Raw genomic sequence first — 22,529 nt, forward strand, 5'->3', positions numbered from 1 at the left:
GAGAAGCGATGGGTTGTTTATGATTTCAATGAAGATTCCTAGGAAGCAGAACCACGACTACAAGTAAGTATCCTTTTTGTTTGCACTGTACAATCTTCACAGATAGACATACACACTAGAAAAGATTAGCAAGCGTATCCAAGCCTCTAAAAAGTGGTTGTTGGACAATTACCTTTTTCTCAAATCACATGTCAACTGAAGGTGCGAAATTAAAAAAGTTACACAGAAAGTAGAACACTCAACCTAAAGACAATTCTTAGTTTCTTGATGCATTTTTGCATCTGCTTGATCGTCAGTATTTAAGAAATAATGTTTAGTGAATGTGTGACGTGACCTTCAAGTAGCTGCTTTACATATGTCAACTATGGGTACGTTTCTGGGCACAGCCATATTAGCTGTTTTTCCTCCGGCAGAGTGTGCTCCAGGTTTACCGGGTAATGGGTTGTTTGCTAACTGATATCAAAGTGCAATACAAGAAACAATCCACCTGCCTACAGGCTGTTTGGATGTGGCCATACCATGTCATATTGGGCCATAATTATAAAGTAGTTAAGTTGTTTATTTTGTTTTGTCTAGGTAGAAACATAAAACCCTCCTAATATCTAAAGAGTGCAAGGCATGCACTGCTAGCGTTGAATGATTAGGGAAGAGGATTAGGGGAGAATGTAGGAAGAGTAATAATCTGATTAATATGAAAATCTGAAAGTACTTTCAGGAGGAATAAAGGATGGGTTCTCATTACTCTATTAGTGTATGCTTCTACTGCAGATAATGACTGTAGTTCACTTACGCTTCCAACTGAAGTAATAGCTATTAAGAAGTCTATTTTCTATGACAAATGCTGCAATGTAGATTTTTTTATTGGTAGGAAAGGTGAACCCATCAGTTTGGAAAGAACTGTATTTAAGTCCTAAATTGGAGAAAGATGGCCAATTGGAGGAAATTTTTTTTTCAGTCCTGGCAAAAAGTCTTTGATGACTGGAACCTTGAAGAATGATAATTGGCTAGGAGACATTCTGTATGATGTGATGGCTGCCACATGGACTTTTATTCATGAAAATTAAAATGTAGCAAAATGTAGCAAATAAGGGAGAATCCCGTCTTCCTAGCACATGATCTGGTGTTGTTGTTTCTGCTTACACAAAATACAGAATCTTCTGTGGGGTGCGTGGCCAAGCAAGACTGCCTAATAGTTGCATATCCCCAGAGCTCCCAACGTGGAGGCAGAATCCAATGTAATCATGGGTCGCATAATGTGCTAGAGACCCCAAGGCAACACATGTGCAACCCTGTAGGCTACCAGAGTCTGCCTGACTTATCCGGTGAGGCTTTGTGTCGAATACTGGGCCTGAAGTGACCACAGGGGAGGCGGGGAGGAGATGCCTTGTCGAGCCACATGGAGTGGGCCCAGCAACACGGAGGAGAGAGTGTCTGGGAGAGCACCGCAGTGGTGATGACCTGAGGTTCACCTGGGCAACTTGACTGCTGGGTCCTGGGACGTCTCCCTGGGTGGACGGAGGACTAGTCGACAGGAGGATAGCGCACGTCGGCAGCTGGGCGGGCTGAAGTGCAGCACCTGTGTTCAAGATGGCGGCTGCGGCCCGCGCAGTGCGATCAAGGCAGGGATCCACAGGATGATCAATAGCTGCAGAACGGCCTGACTTAGAGGTATAGCTGATGCGGATCTGGTGCCTCACTACACAGGCAGATTCCAACTTATGATACCTACAGCCAGACATTGGGGATGCCCTGTGTGCCGCATGGAGCCGTGGGCAGTACAAGGCTAATAACAATAGATAACGGTGGACTTGGGAGAGCATGCTGCCTTCACGTTGGATGATGTTTCTCTGGAGGTGTGTACAGGTAGGCCAGGCATGCTGATTGGCGCAACGATGGCTGGCGAGTCTGCCAAGAGGAACACCGTAGATCTCTACTGACTGTGGGGAGGACAAGTGTGACATGCTTGACCCCTCCTGGCGGCGGTGATCTTGGGGGGTGCTGTTCATTTCTGAGCTAAGTCCTGGGCAAGAATGGGGGCCCTTGGCGAGGTCATGGAGGCCCGGCGCTAGAAAAACAGGCCTTCCCTGGCATTATGCAAGGTGTGCAAATTGATTGAAGGATAAAAAGTGGCGAGACAACCCAGTGGACAGTAACCTGGTAAGCTGGAGAGCACTGTGCCTGCTGCAAGTAACCAAAAAGCAGAATACTTAGGAACAGCCCTGCTGTAAAGAGTCCAGAGGATAGAGTTTGCTACAAAGGGATCAACAATGGGCAAAGAAAGAGGGACGTAGTCAGCACAATCTAACAAAATTGACCAAAACAGGGTCACGCGCCTGGGAACCCCGCTGTCAGCAACTGGCCAGGCAGGCGGAACTGATGAGCTGGACCACACTAGGGGTCTAGGATAGCCCTAGAGACTAAGATTGACACAATGGCTATTGAAATGAATCATTTACTCATGAATCTATACAAAGTTGCTGATAGAGTCATGACAGCAGAGGAGGATGTGGCTGTCCTAAAAATCTTAAGGCTATGGTATCAGGTCTCAAATGTAATGTGACTCATGTGGAGTAATGCCTGGAGGATGGGGAGGGTTGCTCCAGGTGAAATAATATGACTAGTGAGTTTCCAGGAGCGGGCGAAGGGTCCCTCGGCAGAATTGTTCCTTGAGGACTGGATAGTCAACACACTCAATCTTGGATGACCTTTTAAGTTTTTCACAATTGAACAAGTGCACAGAGCGCGGGAGGCAGTCCTGAGGCTGGGAGCGCTGCCCACGGCGCTAATAGCATGGCTGCTTAATTATCGTGACTGGGGCATAATCTTGCATTACGCACGTACTCACAGCCCTCCCCAATTTGACAGTATCCTGTTCTGCCCTGAAGTACCACTGCGGTCTACCACACAGGACTGCATGGTCCCAGAATCCTTTACCCAGTTGTGTGTAGTTCCTGACACACTGAGTGACAGTAAAGACGCTGATTAGAGGTCCTGCAGACTGGCCGGAGTGTTGAGTTTGTGTGTGCGGTTCAACTGGAAGAGGTGTGCCCGGGATGGGATTCGAGGGAGCTTCACGTCACAAACATTGCTTACTCCTTTATATTCACAGATGGGTCATCACCCTGCAGAACTATGACATTATTCTTGTGTGTCATTTATGATGGTCGAGTATTATGCTTGTTTGTATGACATGTATTTTATTCCACAATTGGGGAAGCCCGAAGACCCTACCCCGCTAGGATCGCGGAGTGTCTTAATGGCACGTGCGACATACTGTAGACGTAACCTTGGGCTGTGTGTATACATCACACGTACGGGTGATTCTTCACATATTTCTAGGTGTTTCACTCTTCTTTGACTTTGTTCATTCATAACTGTTGAGGTGGTGGGAAGTGGGCGGTGATCGGCCTCTATTGGCTGACGGTTACGCCGGAGGGAGATCTGTAGAATCTGCCAATGGGAGGGAAGTTAAATGGGAAGGATGTTTTGTAGAGTAGGGGTACTCAACTTTTTGTTTAAGAATCTCAGGTTCAGGTATGGAAGTGAGGGTCTAGGGAAAGGGGCAAACTGCTGGGTGACCACTGGTATGGCTGACACAGGGACTGGATTCACGTTCATCACTTGGAATGTGCAAGGGATTAACAGGCCAGAAAAGTGTAACAGAGTACTAGCATACCTAAAGCAATATGGAGTCTCCGTTGAAATGCTACAGGAGACGCACCTCTGATGAGGATTGCATAAGCTCTTTAAGGAAGAAATGGAGAGTCTATATTACCACATCCTATTCAGGGATTGCAAGGGGGTCCCTCATATGTGTGGCCCCTGGGGTCCTGTTCCTGAAGTCCCAGGTACAGGCAGATCCAGAGGGCAAATATGTCATTCTGCCTGTCACAATTCATGCACGCAAACTCCGCTTTATTAATGTGTAGGCTCCCAGTGCAGATAGCACATAATTCTTTGAATCAGTACTCAATGCAGCACAGTGTCTAATGACGGAATAGGTAATTCTAGCTGGTGATCTTAATTGTATAGTAGATGGAGAGGTAGACGGATCTCCACCAAAACGAGGTACAAAGCCAAACATGACGCACTCAATTGAGGACAGGAATGGGGCTGGTAGATGTGTGATGGGTACAGCACCCGCTAACACGATCATGCTCTTGCTTCACCCCGGGGTCTGGCACCTGTAGCAAACTAGACTATTTCCTGCTCCAAGCTGGAGCAGCCCAGCAGGTGGAAAACTCGGTTTATCTGGCCAGATATTTGTTGAATAATTCATCCCTACTGGTTACGTATTCCTTGGCTAGGATGGTGCCTCAGGTGCCGCTGCGGAGGCTGAAAGTAGAGACTCTGACAGACCAAGTGTTCCGGGTGGACGGTGGAGGAGGCACTAATGCTGTAGTTTGAGATTAACTGGAGTGGTACACAGACTAGAGCAATTGAGTGGGATGCCATGAAAGAAGTGCAGAGAGGGATGTGCATAGTGACAACTGTGGGCATACGCCAGACCCTGTAGAGGTGCAACATGAGGAGAGGCTGGTGACCCTGAAAACTGCCCTCCCCACTAACTTGGCGGCTCTGCAGGAATGAGCGAGACCACAATGGCGTAGATTGCATATGGAGGGTGATAAAGCAGGGTGACCACTGCTAGACTCTTCAAAAATGAGACTGTACACAGCCTATAATGTCCATCAAATATAGAACAAGCCAGACTGTTTATACGCCACAAGCCATAAATGGCATATTTGTAGAACACATGCAAAATGTCTGTTCTTCTCCGTTGCAACTGGATGAGGCCTCTATTGTCCAGTATGTTGACAATGTACACCTTGCGCGGCTTGAGGACTAGGGCAGAGCCGAGCTAGATGCACTGCTGACTAAACAGGAGGGCCTTCAGGTGACAGGCTCTCTTAACTCTGTAAAGGCTTAGGGGGAGACAGACTCCCAGTGGATTTTTATAATGCCTTCTCTGGGACCCTGGCACATCAATTACTGACTGTCTATACAGAAGCGTACAAGAGGGGAGAGCTACCATACTCCATGGTAGAAGCTCTTATTGTAGTGGTACGAATGTCATTAAAAGATACCCTGGATCCTGCCTCATACCGACCCTCTCTATGCTCAATGTGGATCAAAAGGTGTGCAGTCATGTGTTGGGGGCGCGTCTTCTTTGGTACCTCCTGAGATTGGTGCATGAGGATCAGTCAGGATTTATGTGTGAGGCCCGTACACACTGTAACCAGCGTAGATTTGCTCAGGTGCTGAATGTGCAGTGAACAGATGATGGCCAAAAGACGCTGGCCTTTCTAGATATAGAACGGTCAACTGTGACGACATCTGGGTAGTGCTGGGGAAAATGGGACTGGGGCCCAAATAGATTTGATGACTCCAACTACTGTATACTAGGTCTGTGGGGTGGGTCAGAACAGGGCAGTATTTTTTTCAGCCAGATATTACTTCAGTGAGGTACGAGGCAGAGTTTCCCCTTGTCGCCCTTGCTGTTTCACCTGGCTATGGAGCCTATGGCATGTCACCTTTGGCAGGTGCTGTATGGCTGGGGAATTTCGGTGGGCCAGACAGTCCATGTTATTTACTAATACACGAACAATGCAATGGTGTATGTTCGTCAATCCTACTCCATGTTCTGAGAGAATTTTGGGAGAAATCAGGCCTCCATCTAACTCGTTCAAAGTATGCCCTGTTCCCCCTGGGGCAGTTAAAGGGAATGCCTGGTGATGTGCTGCCGGAGACTGGACTGCCCAGGGGGACAGAGAACATCACCTACTTTGTGCTACGAATCACCCGTGGGACACATAAATGCCACAAGTTAAACCTGGGAAAGGTTATAAATAATTTATGCTCATCCATCAAGTTTTGGAATATATTGCAACTGGGGAAAATAGCACTGATTAAAATGGTGGTGTTGCTCCAATGTCTGTATCTCTTAAAGGGTACAATGTATGTGATAGCTCTCCGGGTGCTTCGTGAGCTGGATCAGCTCATGATGGAGCTCTTAGGGGGTGGGGAAAAGCTGCAGAGTAGGGTTGTCAATACTAAAATTGGAATGGCATAAAGGAGACATGGAGGTCCAAGATCACAAGCTTTATTATCTGGCAGCCCAGCTTCAATACGTCATACACTGGCAGGGTAAGGGAGGAACACAGAAGAGGTCCCTGCTTGCCGGCACGCATGATGATCACAACTTGTGTACCCTACTGATAAGGGGGAAGAGAGTGCCTGGGACCGTGCCACATGTGGTACAACTGGTGTGTCAACTGTGGTAAAGGGCGATTCAGGGGGTGATTAGGAGAGTACGGTTTGCACCTGAACTTGACTTCTGGATTGTGAGACCCTTCGCTCAGATCGCCCGAACTATGGCTGTGGAAACCCGGAGAGACAGCGGCTGCACAACGCTGGCCAATTTATACCCTGCAGATCACTTTATTATCATGCAGAATGCATTTTAGGCTTATGGGCTACAGGCGGCCAGTTTCTACAGTATGCTAAAATTGCAGCCACAGTGCAAGAGCTCTAGCCCACATTCCCGGAAGCTACTGATCCTAAACAGAGACTGGTACCATGCTATCTATGGCAGGGGCAGAAAATTGATTACCCATCTCTATCTGGCCCTGCGAGCTGATAAGCCAGGACACAAATTGAAGACAAAGGACACCTGGCAGCGCTATGGCATGGACACGCATACTCAAAAGAAATGGATCAAAATACATAATAGGGCCTGGAAAATATCAATCAACAAACAATTTGAAGCTCATACAATACAATTTTATCCACCTCACCTATCTCTTAAATAAATGACCCTTACCTAGCAGTATGGTAAATAATACTGAAACGTAGTAGTTGATCTAGTGTGATGGTTTTTGGCCTGAACTCTGCCTGGAGGTCCGAATTAATAAGATTCCCCAATCAATGAGCTTCCCAGAAGTTGACAAAAGACTAACTTCTGAATTGAATTGATGGGTCCATAATTACAGGGATCATCCCACCTGCCCTTCTTATATATGGGGACAATCTCAGTGCTGTGCCATGATTTTGGCACGGGCCACCATTCAAGATTGCCTGTGTAAGGGCTTTAAGATAGGTAGCCCATATTTCCGGGTCGGCTGCATATTAATCAGTCGGAATGCAGTCTGGGCCAAGAGCCTTTTTGTAGACAATGGACTTTAAAGCCTCAAGTGTTTTGCTAGTAAATATCACAAGTGATTCTTGTTCCTTAGAACAAATATTTAACCCATGACCTTCAGACTCTCAGTTCACTGCTTCATTTTCAGAATACATCCTCTCAGAATGCTCAATCCAAGTGTTCCATTGTAAATGAAGAACCACAGGTGTGGCTGCATGGCGACTACCATGTGCAATTATTCCCCGCAAGGTCTTGGACTCACTCGACTTGGCAGCACATATGAGGTCACCCCAGACCTCATTCTCCCAACTTAGTTTAGCACAAGACACGTCTTCCTTATACTTTCTCCGTGCTGGAGGAATGCCACTCTCTTCTTTGGTTTTTATAGACTTCAGCAGCTTTCGCCAGTCTACACTAGTGATTTTACCAAGGGTGCATGACAGTTTTTAATTGTGAGCTTTTTGACAACAAATCTCTCATGGCCCCAGGAACCACCAACTCCCGGGGCAACGTAATAAAAAAACAGGGGGAGCCATGTGGACCCACCGAACCCCAGGGACCACCACCTCCCTGTGACAACATTAAATATATTAATGGGGGTGTACGCACAGACCTCCTCAAGGCCTCGTGTCTGTGGGCAAGGAAAGAGATAAAATCCCTGCTTCCAGCAAGCGGGAGCACTCTTAAAGCTCCAGCTTGCTGAAAGCAGAGTCTTTGCTTTCGCTTGGAAGGAACTGTCACAGCTCCCACCAAGCAAAAGCAAACCACTACCTCCTGGGGAGTGAGGCACCTCAGGAAGTAGCAGGAGCTGGCCCTTGAGGGTGGTGGTCCTCAGGCCATATATGGCTCTAGGAGGGGGCCACGGGCCCCCCTCCTTTGTTCAGCGTAGGGTCTGCTCTAGGGAGGTGGTGGTCCATGGGGCTGGATATGGCCTGGGAGGTGAGCCATGCAGCCACGCTCCTTTTTTCAAGATGAATTGGCCCCTGGGAGGTGGTGGTCCCAGGGCCTGTAGGGGGGGTCAGCGCGGCCCCTTGCATCTTTTTAATCATAGACCTGGGAGGTGGTGGTCCCTGGAGCCCAGGAGGGGGTCCACGCAGCCCCCATGCATAATTTATTGTTGTAGCCTCCAGAGAGTTGGTGGTCCCAGGGAGGTGTGGGGTCTGCGTGTCCCCCGCATAATTTTATTTTTGTTTCCCTGGGAGGTGGTAGTCCCCGGGGCATGGCGGGGTCCACGTGCACCCCTGCATCGCTGTAATGTTGTCGGCCCGAAGAGGTTGTGGCTTTGGGGCCTGGGGGACCATGCGCCCCCCCCCCCAAATAACGTGCAATCCAGCCCGGGGCTTCAATAAGTCCTTAGATGGGGCCCTGTGCACCCCACTCCATTTTTTAAAATCCCTGCAATGCCTCCAGTACCTAACAACAGGTGTGGGGGGTTGCACTCTTTTTTTCACATTTTTGGGCAGATCCGCAGATCCATCCACAGATTTTTCCAAACATTTTTTTTTTTAATTGCTTTTCCTTCTGAAGCCAAGCCCCAAAATGCCTGCCAACACTTCCTGGTTTATGTGTTGCTAGCCAATCAGATTTCAGCATGAGATCCCCAAGATCCGTGGAGCTCAATGTCCCTAGATATCTATGAGCCAGATGTAGTAAGCTGCTTGCATGGTGCAAACTGTGAAAATCGCAGTTTGCGCCATGCAAAAAGCCTTCTGCGATGCACATTCACAATTTGCGAGTCGGTACCAACTCGCAAATTGTGAATGCGACTCGTAAATAGGAAGGGGTGTTCCCTTCCTATTTGCGACTCGCATCGCAATTCGCAGTTACCACCAGTGTCACACCGGTGGCAACTCATTCGCAAAAGGGAAGGGGTCCCTATGGGCCCCATTCCCCTTTGTTAATGTTGCCCAAAAGTTTTTTTTTAGAGCAGGTAGTGGTCCAATGGACCGCTGCCTACTCTGAAAAAACTAAACCAAATGGTTTCGTTATTTTTTTTATTTTGCAACTCATTTTCCTTTAAGGAAAACGGGCTGCAAAATAAAAAAAAAACTGCTTTATTTGAAAAGCAGCCACAGATATGGAGGTCTGCTGACTTCAGCAGGCCACCATCCCTGTGAGTGCAGGGACTCGCTATGGGGGTCGCAAAATGCGACCCACCTCATTAATATTAATGAGGTGGGTCTTTGCCACCCCGTTCTGCATCCGCATTTGCGATTCGGATATTGTGAGTCGCACAGACTCGCAATTTCCGAATCGCAAATGCGGAAGTTGCTACATCTGGCCCTATATTTCTTTTTACCTTTAATATCTCTGAAACTATTGAACAGATTTCCCAAAAAAATCCCAAAAAGCACAATCACCGCACCAACGTCTAGCTTCTTACCAAATTTGGTGTAATTCCATTTAGCGGTTTGAGCTGGAGGATTGTCTAAAGACCCTATGGGAAAATGAATGGGGAAAACATGTTTTGGAACTCCCCCTTGTTCTCGGCCCCCGCTTGGCAGGTCACCCCGAAACTTTCAGACAGGAAATGAAATGACTGTCGTATTGGTTTTGAAAATTTCGTCAAGCGGCACCAAAGGTATGGGCAAAATATTTAGAATTTAGGTATGAGTCCCTCCCTATAAGTAGCTTTACTATTACTTGGGAAAATAACTCAGGTTTGAGCAATTTATGTCCAGCATGCCTGGTGGTAGCCGAAACTATGCATCACCTAATTTTCTTTTCCAATGCACACAAGGCCTGTCACAAAAAGTGGATCTAACCAGGGTGTAAATTGTTAGGCTTCAGACATTATGAGGCCGCCGTAAGAATCTTGAGATCCTATACTAGAGAGGTGATAGTCATCAGTTCTGCTAAATTCTTGCACGCCGCATGGCTTATATGGAAATAGCATCTTGAGAGCACCTCTAGCAACATCTGATAGATCAAAGAGGCCTTCCTTTTGTACTATCATGCACCTTGTTAGAAGCTTGCATTCTTTGCATAACTTCTATAGGCAAACCATTTCAGACTATACCTATCTATAGCTGCTTAAAGCATTGTCCCTATTTTCCTTACTGACTTGCTTATTTTACCAAACTAAATAATGTACGTTTTAAACTTGTGTGAGATGATATAATGCAATCTCTACTTTAAGTTCTTTTTTCTGAGCTGTACTCTATATTAGAATGAATTATTATAATTAATAGTTTGCACTGTAGGATGAAAGAGTCAATCATCGCTTTTAAAATTTGGATATTACTGATTTTTATATGTAGATTTGATTATTTGAATCTTTGTTCCTAGGATCTCATGTTTTAAATCGCTGTATGTTTAATAGATCATGAATCCAAAATAAACAGTATGATGCATGATGGACTATTACAATAACATCACTTTATCCTTTGTTCTTTTCAGTGACTTTCTATGTTTTCTTTAATGAAAAGTAAGATGTCCCTCTCCATGCGCATCATGGGGTGAGGCACAAGGCACCCAGTCCCCCATGAGTACTCGACCCCTAATGGTACACATCCTTTAACTGTGCACATCATGGGTTGGGCACAGGCTCTGGTCCTAGCACTCAACTGCAAAGCTTGTGCATGGGGTTGCATAGGGTTGGGGCAGGGCCAAATATCATGGGGTTGGGCACAGAGACATGGCTGTGATGTATGAATATAAGGTGTTAATACAAAAAGTTGGCCTATTGGCTTTATTAAGGGGCCAGCACATCAACATATATAAGCAGACCTGTTGTCTTTCTCACAAATCATCAGTAACTATAATCAAATGTATATTTCATAAATTCACACATTACAATCTTTTATTATAGTGATGGTAAACTCTCCAGGGGTCATGGATTTTACAACCCAGGATGACTACTGTTTTTTTTAATCTTACAGCCCCAGCACCATTAAACAAAATGAATAGTGATGCCCTTGACACTTCTAGGGGCACCAAAAGGAACAAAAACATATAATATAAAAAAGCCCTAGGGCATTATGGGGTGCTCCTTACATGGAGCAGTGAATAACCTTTGTTTCTTTAAAAAAGGGTGCCCGGTGCCCACCCATGGCAGCCACAACATATCCAAATGTTGCGGGCCTCAGAGAGAGCCCCAAGCCCCCTGGACCCGGCCTGCTTCTTAGCTTGTACCCATAATGAGTGCTGTGACAGGAGCTGACATATTTTCTCCTCACAGTAGGTGCCCCGGTGCCCACCAGGAACACCTACAACAACCCTGATCACTATTGATTGGGGGTGGGGGAAATGTGCAGGGCCCCGCAGCCCTACTACCCAGCCACCAGCATAGTGGGGGCCAGATATATATTTTTTATCTTTGAAAAATGAATGTCCTGGTGTCCACTCCAGGCACGGACATGTATGCCAAACATTGGGGACGTCGGGGTAGCCCCAAGGCCTCCGCAGTCTCAGACACCTCTTCAGCCAGCACCCATTGCAAAGCTGGCGAAAGCCAGTTCAGATACTTAACTCCCATCTGGGCGAGAGCAGCATTTTTCTCTGCTTCTGCCTGGGTGGGAGCAAAGGTGTGTTTGTTCCCACCTGGGTAGGAGCAGAGTAGTGTGGGCAGGGTAAGCCTGCACCATCCTGGGCATGGAACTGCAGTGTTCTGGGGAATGGGGTCCCTGGGACACTGCAGCTTTATTGGGCCCTGGGGAATGGGGTACCCAGGGCCGATGTGTGGCTCAGGGATGGGGCTACATGCCCCCTCCTCAGATATGAAATCATGGCCCCAGGGGCCTCACCCCCTGGGGCTTCAAGCATGTTTGTGGAGAGCACACACATCTCTCCCCTAAACAAAACATAATCAGCCCTGGGGGATGGGGCTCCCCAGGGTCTCAACAAGGCTCAGGGAGGGGAGGCGGTTGCCCCATCCTTTACCAATAATTTACTTATCAGCTTGGGGCCTCAAGAAGGCTTGGAGAGGGGGGTTGCATGCCTCCCTCTCCAACTAAATTCAATGTATCGACCTCCTGAGCCCTAGCCCACCCCAAAGAGCTTAGTTTTGAAAAGCAAGGGGGACTGCTTTTTTTTAAACGTGCTGAGGATCTGTGGATCTGATTAAAAAAATACATTTTTGGCTCAAAGGAGGGTCTCTCTGGACCCATCTCCAACCAACCTTAGGGAGGCAGGGTATCCCTACTACCCTGACACCTAAATCTTTATTTTACTTTCTCTACAGGACAGGGGACTGAGTCTCCGAGTCCTAAATATTTTTACTGCCACATCTTTGTTGATTTGGTGCCAGCTGGTCATATCTTACCATAAGATCTGTTGGAGCAGGACATCGAGGGACTGATTCACAACGGTTTTTTAGTTGAGTAGTTGTGTCTTACTCAAGACTTGGGTGTGAATTACACATGGGTTTCCTGGAGTCAGAAGGGAATCTCCCAGAAAAAAACCTCTGCCAAATCAGACTCTTAGGGCCTGATTTAGATATTGGTGGATGGGTTACTCTGTCACAACGGTGACCGATATCCCATCTGCTGAAATCTAAATCCCATAGGACTGAATGGGCTTTAGATTTCGGCAGGAGGTATATCTGTCACCATTGTGATTGAGTAACCAGTCTGCCAATATCTAAATCAGGCCCTTAATCTTTAATTCTGATGATACCCCTAAAGAAATGTAAAGGTTTTAAAAACTATATTTCCCAGCAGGCAGATGGGGCACTACCCAACCTTATTATGAAGGTAGCGAGAGTGAAGAAAATGTCTGAAAAAGACATGTTTGACTAACGCTACTCTTAAATATTGTGTCTTGCATTTACTTGTAAAGGACCATTTGCAGTGCACCTTGAATCCTTGCCCAACCCTTTTTTCCAAGCTTACCTTAGGTGCCCGTGTTTCGGAAAGGACCATCGACTTTGTATAAGTGAGCCTCTGCAAAGGAAGAGCAATGTTTTTGATCTGTGTGTGGGCATCGCTGAGTGGATTCTCTGCTGCAGTCAGGTGCTCACTAGAACCTATGCACTTTAGGTTCGAGTAGTACTGCTCCGCCAGCTGGACTGTGATCTAAGAGAAGAGAAAACAGTTGCAGATTACTCCGATGGAAGATACAAAGGTTTGGAATGTGTGGCTCAGTCAACTAGCACTAGTGCACAGCACCTTTTACTTTCAGGTCAGTGCCATGGCTTAGCTAACAGGAGGAAAGGCAAGTCCTTTTTCCCCCAGCCTGCCAATACCAGACAATGACACACTTTCCTATGCTTTTATCTTATCCATCAAACTGGTCTCTAAATCACCCTTACATGATGTCTCAGCCCAAACTTGTCATGTCCACTTCTTTTCTAACATGAGTTGAAATCAACAAGACTACTCCCACATACTACTGACAGCCAGGTCGCAATTTACTCTCTGATGTTTGCTACATAAATGGTCCAGCGCCAGCACCAACAGTGCTTGAAAGCTCCACATCAGAGATTACAACTGTTTAACATCTCATGGCACACTCGAGCAGCAATGTGCTATACAAATCCCAAATACAAGGCAGTTCAGCACAAAACGAAGGAAGGTACACTAAAGTGAAATGGAGAGATGACTGGCAATACTATATGCAGAGATGAGAAAAGATAGCTTTTACTTGAATACATGTTCTGTAGACAGGAAAATCCCCTTCTAATGCTCCAGACCTGTACCAAACATGGATAGGCCACCTTCACCTGAACAACACAATGGCAGAAGTACGTTTGGTAGCAAGTATGTTGCACCTTGTCTTTAAAAGGTGCAGCAATTAAGAAATTTAGCATAGTTGCTAAAAGCATTTTTTTTTGTAAAGCATTTTATTAATTTTGAATCATATAACATACAAGAAAATACAAAACTATCCGCCCCACCCCCCCTTCCTCCCATCCAAGCCTTCAAGTCGTCAGCAATCCAATTGTTCACAAGTCCACACTTTCCATACGTTGTCAAATTTCTTAGGGCATCCTTTACCCTTTATATATTGTTTTTTTCCTGTATGTAACTCAGATCCATTTCCCTTTCCCAGTCTTTTATCTTCGGGGTCCCAGCAGATCCCCATCTGCGTGCCATCTCCCTCTTGGCCAGCAGGAATGCTAAGTTAATGAGTAATCATTGGTACAAAGTGGTATCAGAGTCAGTCCAGATTCCTAATAAGGCAAGTGGCGCATTCATCTCTATCGCCACTCCAGTGATGGCCTCTAGCCTGCGATGTACCTCCTCCCAAAAGTCTTTCAACATTGGGCAGTCCCAAAGCATATGGAGGAAAGCCCCTGATTGCCCACATCATCGCAAACAGGAGGGATCAGGCATTTTCCCAATGGTGTGCAGGTTTATTTTAGTGTAGTAGACTTTATATACGATTTTAATACCACAATCCAATCTTTATCTTCCATCTCACCAATATCAGTCTGGCATTTATTTCTTAGTGTGACTAAATCTTTCAGGGAATTTCTTGTAAGGGTCTGGTATGTAAGTGAGAAAATGTTCTGTTCAAGGGACCATCTAATATCCTATATTCTGGTGGGGAGAACTCCATAGTTTAATCTCCGGCTGCGATCCATGCTTTTAAGGTGTGACACCACTGAAAGTATCAAATATTTGAGAAGGTTCTATTTGATATTTGGATTGAAAATGTGAGAATGGTGCCATTCTGTTGGCGTCTCAGACATCCGCCAATATACTTATCCCTAGGAGACCTCACTGTCTAAAACCTTTCAGTGTCAGGGCATCTTGTGGCCTCGTGCCCAACCACCGTGGAGTCCCTTGAGTTAGTCGACCTTTCCAAGCCATCATCTGTGTAGCTCATGCCACAATTCCACCTGACAGCCATGTGGCTGAGGGGGCAACCCTTCTCAATTTTCCCCCATAGAGGACATGTAGATAACATTTCTCTCCCATCATGTTCCTATCCATTCGAAGCAGTGGATGGGTCAGCAGTTTAAAGGCCCAGTCATTAATTATAGATAAATGTGCTGCTTCATAACATTTTTTACATTAGGGGCGGCTATCCCTCCTTCATATGTGGAGAGCTGTAAGTTAGCAAGCGCTATTCTCTGGAAGAGGCCGCAGGAGTATCTCTAACTCATGGAAAAAATGTTTAGGTAAACTATGGGGGTATTTTGTAATATGTAAAGGAACCTGGGAAGTGCCACCATTTCAAAGCCTTCCCATTGTTTTACATCCCTCCCTAAGGGCCAGATGTAGCAAACTGTTTGCGACTCGCAAACGCGTGTTTGCTATGCAGAAATGCATTTTGCATTTCCGAGTCGCAAATAGGAAGGGGTGTTCCCTTCCTATTTGCGAGTCACAGTGGTATGCAGTACGCGGTTGCAAATGGAGTCACAGTTACCATCCACTTGAAGTGGATGGTAACCCACTCGCAAACGGGAAGGGGTCCCCATGGGACCCCTTCCCCTTTGTGACTGGACCCAAAATTATTTTTTCAGGGCAGGCAGTTGTCCAAGGAACCACTACCTGCCCTGAAAAAATCCGAAACTAAAGGTTTCGTTTTTTTTTCCTAAGTGCAGCTCGTTTTCCTTTAAGGAAAACGGTCTACACTTGGAAAAAAAAAAACTTCTTTATTTAAAAGCAGTCACGGACATGGAGGTCTGCTGTTCCCAGCAGGCCTCCATCCCCGTGAGTGCCCAGAGTCGCTATGGGGGCGCAAATTGCGACCCACCTCATTAATATTAATGAGGTGGGTCTTTGCGACCCCATAGCGACTCTGCATATGGTTTTGCGACTCGGAAATTGCGAGTCGCTCGGAGTCGCAATTTCTGAGTCGCAAAACCTAGTTTTGCTACATCTGGCCTTAAGTTCTGTAACAATGGTGCAATATTATTGTCATAGAGTATAGTGGATATCCAAAGTCCCAGGTACTTAAAATGTGCTGAACATATTTTTAATTTGAGTACATGGTGTAGGTTCCTAGAAGGGCTGAGAGATGTGTATGTGTGGTGTGTCTATTACAACCCCATAGAGATGAGAAACTCAGCTTCACTCAAGAAAGACACATTGTATTTCTTGAATAGGGTAGTTCAAATGAGAATATTTGCCACTTTGTAATTATGATTCAAGGTTAACCTTGCAGGTTAAACGGCACACAGATTTTACAGTTTAGAAATAACAAGTTAGATGTGCTTCTGGAAATAAGACCCAGTCACTGCTGTCATCTTGTCTCTGGATGAACGGTCTTGGCCTACTATAACTGCAGGGCCTGCAATTATAATCTCCTGCCTACTTGACCCATCTCGCTCACAACCAATATTTGTGGTCTGGTATGTCACTTAACTTGGCCTTGTCATGCTGTGTCTCTAGACACCTTGACCCAATCATATCCAGACCATGCCTCACCCCTTGCTCTTCTTATTGCCATATGTGGCAGGATTGAAATCTGGGGCCTCAACATAGTCTCCTGTCTTAAATGTTGGGTTGGCGGTATGTCAAAGAATAAAGGGAATGCACAATATGAACTGTTAATCCTCCCCAAGAGGGGTCCATTGCCTCCATTACTTCCCCAGGCTCACAGTTGATTAATTTTTTTCTCCTATGACATTCCTTCTGGAATAGGTCCTCCGGAATGGTTTTGCATCAGTCCAGGCCTGGGGTCAAAGGATGTATTGTGTGGTGAACATGCAGTGACAGCTACTCAGTGGATCAGCGGAGTCAACCGCAATCCCTGCTCAGTTGACAAAAGTATTTTGGGAATGGTAGAAAAGGGTGATGGATTGTGGTATGTTAACTATTGGCAGTCACTCGGTGAGAACAAGGAGGGGTCTGTTAGCTAGTGGGGTGCTGGAGAGAAATCAGAAGGTAGATGCTGGAGCAGACAGAGTGGAAATAATAAGATAAGGAATCCTGTGCATTTCAAGTCAGCTTTAATATTGATGGCTCTGTTGCCTCGCTTTTGCCTTCTTCTCGTTATGCGTACCTAATCAGTTTCTCTAAAGAATGTGAAGACCTGATAGGTCTGGTACGCATTCCACAAATCCGACCTAACACTAGACTCACTACACATCATCAGTCAGTATTTTATAGACAAACTCTACTAAATTAATCAAACACCCTTCCGATATACCATATTTGGAGGTTCATCATAAGTTGAAGAGCAATATATAGCCAACTACATCACACACCATGGTTCTAATCTCACCTTCAAATGGTCCTACCAATACAGCACATTCTAGACAGAACCCTTTCACCAACATGCATGCAGCACATGTGTAAAGTCATGCAATTAGCAAAGCAGTTCCACATTTACAGTTCAGCCTTGCACCACACCAGCATATCCCCTAGAAGAACAAGTTACTTACGTTTGATAACGCCTTATCTGGTAGAGACTATGAGGGTCATTCTGACCCTGGCGGCCGGTGGCCGCCAGGGCCACCGACCACGGGAGCACCGCTAACAGGCTGGCGGTGCTCCAATGAGCATTCTGACCGCGGCGGTTCAGCCGCGGTCAGAAGCGGAAAGTCAGCGGTCTCCCGCTGACTTTCCGCTGCTCTTTGGAATCCTCCATGGCTGCGGAGCGCGCTCCGCAGCCATGAGGATTCTGACCCCCCCTACCGCCATCCAGTTCATGGCGGGAAAGCCGCCATGAACAGGATGGCGGTAGGGGGGGTCGCGGGGCCCCTGGGGGCCCCTGCCGTGTGTCTGCCTTGCAGACACTGAAATACGCGACGGGTGCCACTGCACCCGTCGCACCTTCCCACTCCGCCGGCTCGATTACGAGCCGGCATCCTCGTGGGAAGGTCGTTTTCCCCTGGGCTGGCGGGCGGTTTTACTGGAACCGCCCGCCAGCCCAGGGGAAAACTCGTAATACCCGCTGCGGTCTTTTGACCGCGGCGCGGTAATTTGGAGGGCGGGATCCTGGCGGGCGGCCTCCGCCGCCCGCCAGGGTCATAATGAGGCCCTATATCTAGCAGCAGATGTCTTATCTTTGATTTCTCCAAAGGCATCAGACTGAATCGTGAGTAGTACCCCTGTGCACTGGTAGGTGGAGTCAATCAGCTCCGCGTCCGTCGTTGGCGCTGTCTGAGCTGGAAATGACATTTTGGTGCCTGTACAGGCGTCACCCAGATGCCCCAGCGGCAGTTCCCTTTTCACAACTTTCCATACCAGAAACGTGGAGCCATGAAGAACAGTGAGAACTGGTATGTCAAACTAGGGCCCTGAAAGGGCCCTGTCTCTAGAAATCTGTTCGCAGAGTAGCGTAGATGGGTGGGTCGGTAAGGAATTTTCAGGTAGATATTGTCTTTACCAGATAAGTAACTTGTTAATCTGACAGAGACTTCTAGCTGCAATACCATCCCTGGAGGTGGGTCTCCAAACCCATGTCAAATGAGAAAGACCTGCAGGACCGAACAGGCAAAGTGCCAATGCCTAAGGAACTGACTGTCCAGACAGTAATGTCCAGTAAATGTGTGCAGAGTGGCCTACATTGCTGCCTGGCAGATGTTCAGGACCGGAAGTCCATGTGCTAACGTAGAGGTCGCAGCTATAGCTGTGGTTGACTGAGCTCACAAGCCTTCAGGAGGTTGCTTTTTAGCCAGTGTGTAGCTGATCTTGATGCAGAGTAAAACCCAACAAGAGATGGTTCACTTCTGCACTGCCCAACCGTTCTCCTCACCCACATACCCCACGAAGAGTTGATTGTCCACCTGGAGCTCACAAGTATGATCAAGACAGAACGCCAATGCTCTTTTTGGGTCCAGGCGGTGGAGTCTAGCCTCCTCCTCAAAAGGATGCGGGGGGGGTTGTAAAAAGTAGGCAAGGTGATTGATTGGCCTACATGAGAGGGTGAGATAACTTCTGGCAGAAAGGAGGCCCTTGTGTGAAGCACCAGTTTGTCAGAATATATAAAGAGGTAAGGAGACAACCTGCAGCTTACTCACTTGACCGGCAGATGCCATTGCCTCAAGGATAGCTGTTTTCAATGTGAGAAGCCTTGGGGGGAGGGGGGAATTGTGAAGAGGCTCAAGAGGAGGACACATCAAAAAGGTTAGAACCAAATTAAGGTCCCACTGAGGGATGATGAATGGGGAAGGAGGGAAAAGGTGAGTAAGACCTTTGAGGAACCTATGTTTAATTGGGGACTTGAACAAAGAGGATTGATCAGGCAACCACAAGAATGCAGAAATGACAGATAAATAACCATGTCTCTGAAGGAGCATGTAGTGGCCAACATTCTTAAAGTTGCTACATAAGACTCAATGGATTCACCAGCTGCTTGACAGCTGTAGTAAAAAATTGTACCTTTCTTTTATAACACTCATAGTTGTATCAAAATAATTCTTCATTCTAGTTTTGGCTTCAGTACATCCTATCCTTGATCCTTCACCTCCTCTTTTTCAACAGGGGTTATGTGATCAAACAGCCTTCTTTCTGCCACTCCCAAACAATTATACATCATGGCTTGTTTCTTTGCAGGTTCATATTAGGTTCCATCTATTGCCACCAAGAGTTTTTCAAAACACCTGACCCATTGGGTCCAACTTTCTGCAGATAGCTCTGGCACTTCTAAGAAGGTGCTGGGCATTCCCTGTGCATTAATTAGGCCAGCCATGTTAACACTAATTCACAGGAATCACATTATTACTGTAATTTGAGGCTCAATAATTGTCCATGAATGTTTTAAGTATGCAGTGAAATTATGTAATATTCCTCAGTGTCACTTTTAAGGAGTTGGATCCCTTTGGTGTTTACTTGGACTATAGTTTCTAAACAATTCAGAGGATTTAAGGGGTTCATCCACTCACCGTACAAGTCTTGAACTCCTCCCAGGAGCTGGTCAAGGTGGGGCAAAGGTGAAAGCAGGACGAACCAGAAGCTGGCTTAGGTGAGCAACTGGAGGTGACAGCAGGCACTCCTCCCTCCTTGTCACATCAGGAAGAGTTGATCTGGATAGGGGGCTCAGAGAGGCTAAGGACGCTGCTTTACTTCACCGCAAAAAAGTTTGGAAACACTGAAAATATCGTAGCATGGGCATACCGTAATTGTCGTCAAATTTACAGTGTGGTAAACGAGGTGGGAGCCAGGTGAAATGCTTCTTTATTCATTTCATGTTCTTGACAGAATACCTATGTAACCGCCAGTTGTACATGTGTTGCCTCAACATTCTAAAGTCATGTGCGGCGTTTGCCATGCGCGCACACATACAAGGGTCGATGGGGGGAAGGGAAGGAGCGATGCAAGGGTTAATGGTGACACCATCAAATATTTTACTCAGTGTAATATGTTTAACAGGACATTACATCTTTTCCCTTCCATCAACAATTAATTCAATACATCATTTTTTCATCTAACAGGCACTGATGTGATCCCAGTCTCCTGAGTCAACCCAGTTGTCAGCCCAAAAGCGCCACGTCATCCTTTCGGTCAACTTTCTGGCTCCGCTATTTGTCTCATGTGGCGCCATCATCCAAAAAAATTGTTGATAAGCAGTGTAGCAGTGGGAAAACACTAGGAAGTACTTCAAGGATACTTCAGTGTGCAGCTCTCTCCTGAACACAGGACCCTGCCAGCTCTAACCTGACACCTGGATTTCAAAGATGGTGATGCTGCGTTTTGGCGAGGCCTCATTTTTCTAAGGAGTAATGTATTTCTCCTCCAAATACATTAGTGCCAATACAGTCTAGAAGTTCGGCCTGCACCCAGCCTGTATTAAAAAGACCCTTATCCCCAGTGATATGCAGTGACCTGCATACAATCCATATGCATGACTTATATATCCCAGACTAATGCTGTAAAGGTTTATTTTACAACACTACTCAGGCCACATAGTGTAAAAATAGAAAGCTGAAACTGTGCATATAATCAAAAATGGACATCCACACTGGTATAGCTATTTTACTTCTAATACCAGTCGGACCCTGTGTACAGTGGATACAACATAGTCTATTAGCTCATCTGGGAGCAGGGCTATTTATCTATTGCCTCCACTGTTTATGCAGTTTGAATCCTTAGATAAGGCTGCACTCTACTTATGTGACACATTATAAAGGAGATATTACATTTAGAAGGCATTTTTTTTGCCAAAGACTGAGCTTTTAAGTTTACATGGGCAGGTCTAGCTGGTCTACATAGTATAAATCTCTCATTAACAAGTTCTTCACCTCTGACTAACTATCCATATTGCTCTGCATCATGGCCGATTCGAAGGATAGAGACCAAGGATTTCAAGGAACAAAAACTAGGAAATAAAAGAATCACATATGAGCCACCACTTCCAGAATCTCCAATGATAGGTAAATCAGAGTTAGCTACAAATATGAAACAGATACTTCAAAGACTTGATACTCTCCGTTATCTAAATCAAAGTACAAAAACAAACACCAAATTCCTACAAATCAAAATGATAGATCTAAGAGGGTATATTAAGGGAGTATCAAGCAGAACTGATGAGGACAAAGATGTGGTTTCTTACCTGTAATCCCATTTCTCTCTTAGGGGAATCTCCATTGAAGTCATAAGCACTGAATGGTTTCATCCATGTGCAGAGATCCAAGAGCACTTTTCCATATTATAACTTCTTATGTGTAGATGTTCGCCTTTCTTCGGGAAGGCCTGCAAAATCACTTAAGAGGAAAACATTATGCAGCCTATAGGAACAGGCTACAATGGCCAAATTCCTCAGACTGTACTGACAAAAGGGTCAATAAACCCATAATTATATATAATTAATGTTATTACTCTATAAAAGCAACTTAAATCTCTTTCGCAAGCCCTTTTTTGTAAAAGTAATGATATGAAGGATAGCAGGACAGTGTAGCCCTATGAACTGTTATTATGGAAGTTTAAAACAGTGTCTATGCCTTTAAGGACCCAGGTACCACCAGCATCTCATCATGCCCAGCAGGTGTTAGTTGCTTCAGTTCTTTCTGACGAGATGTGTCAGTAATAGGTAGGTCCCATAATCACCTCTGTCATCTCCACCGGGGGGCCAGAGGGTTTCTTATGACTTCAATGGAGATTCCCCTAAGAGAGAACTGGGATATCAGGTAAGAAACCATTCCTTCTGCACTATAGGATCTCCATTGATAGTCATAAGAACTGAATAGAGTAGCAAGCCCATCCCTACCAAGGGCACAGTGGAAAAGACAGAGAAAGAACTAAACAAGCAATTTAAGTAAATACATTTCTGAGGGAGGCTTGTCCAACTTGAGCATCTGTTCTAGCATCCACGTCCAAGCAATAGTGTTTGGCGAACCTATGAACAGATCTCCATATAGCTGCTTTGTAAATTTCCTCTATGGGGACATTTCTCATTAACACAGCAGTAGCCACTTTGCACCTACTAGAATGTGCCTTAGGTCTAGTTGATAAGGTTTTGTTGGATTTCTAGTAGCATAAGAGGATACAGGACACTATCCATGGAGAGATGGATTGTTTGAAAGTAGCTAGACCTGTGTAGACCAGACCAAAAT

The 22,529-nt window shown here is 45.9% G+C and overlaps 1 protein-coding gene across 5 annotated transcripts in view; it reads right to left on the reverse strand.

Moving 5' to 3' along the window:
- The window catches only part of ARHGAP9 (Rho GTPase activating protein 9), a 956,751-nt gene that overhangs the window by 583,454 nt on the left and 350,768 nt on the right, over positions 1 to 22,529 (reverse strand). For all 5 annotated transcript variants that reach the window (XM_069230800.1, XM_069230799.1, XM_069230802.1 and 2 more), the window contains one exon: positions 12,973 to 13,155. In XM_069230800.1, the coding sequence (XP_069086901.1) occupies positions 12,973 to 13,155 (183 nt within the window). The remainder of the gene's footprint in view (positions 1 to 12,972; positions 13,156 to 22,529) is intronic.

This window comes from Pleurodeles waltl, chromosome 4_2 (assembly GCF_031143425.1).
Source record: "Pleurodeles waltl isolate 20211129_DDA chromosome 4_2, aPleWal1.hap1.20221129, whole genome shotgun sequence".
Classification (NCBI taxonomy): domain Eukaryota; kingdom Metazoa; phylum Chordata; class Amphibia; order Caudata; family Salamandridae; genus Pleurodeles; species Pleurodeles waltl.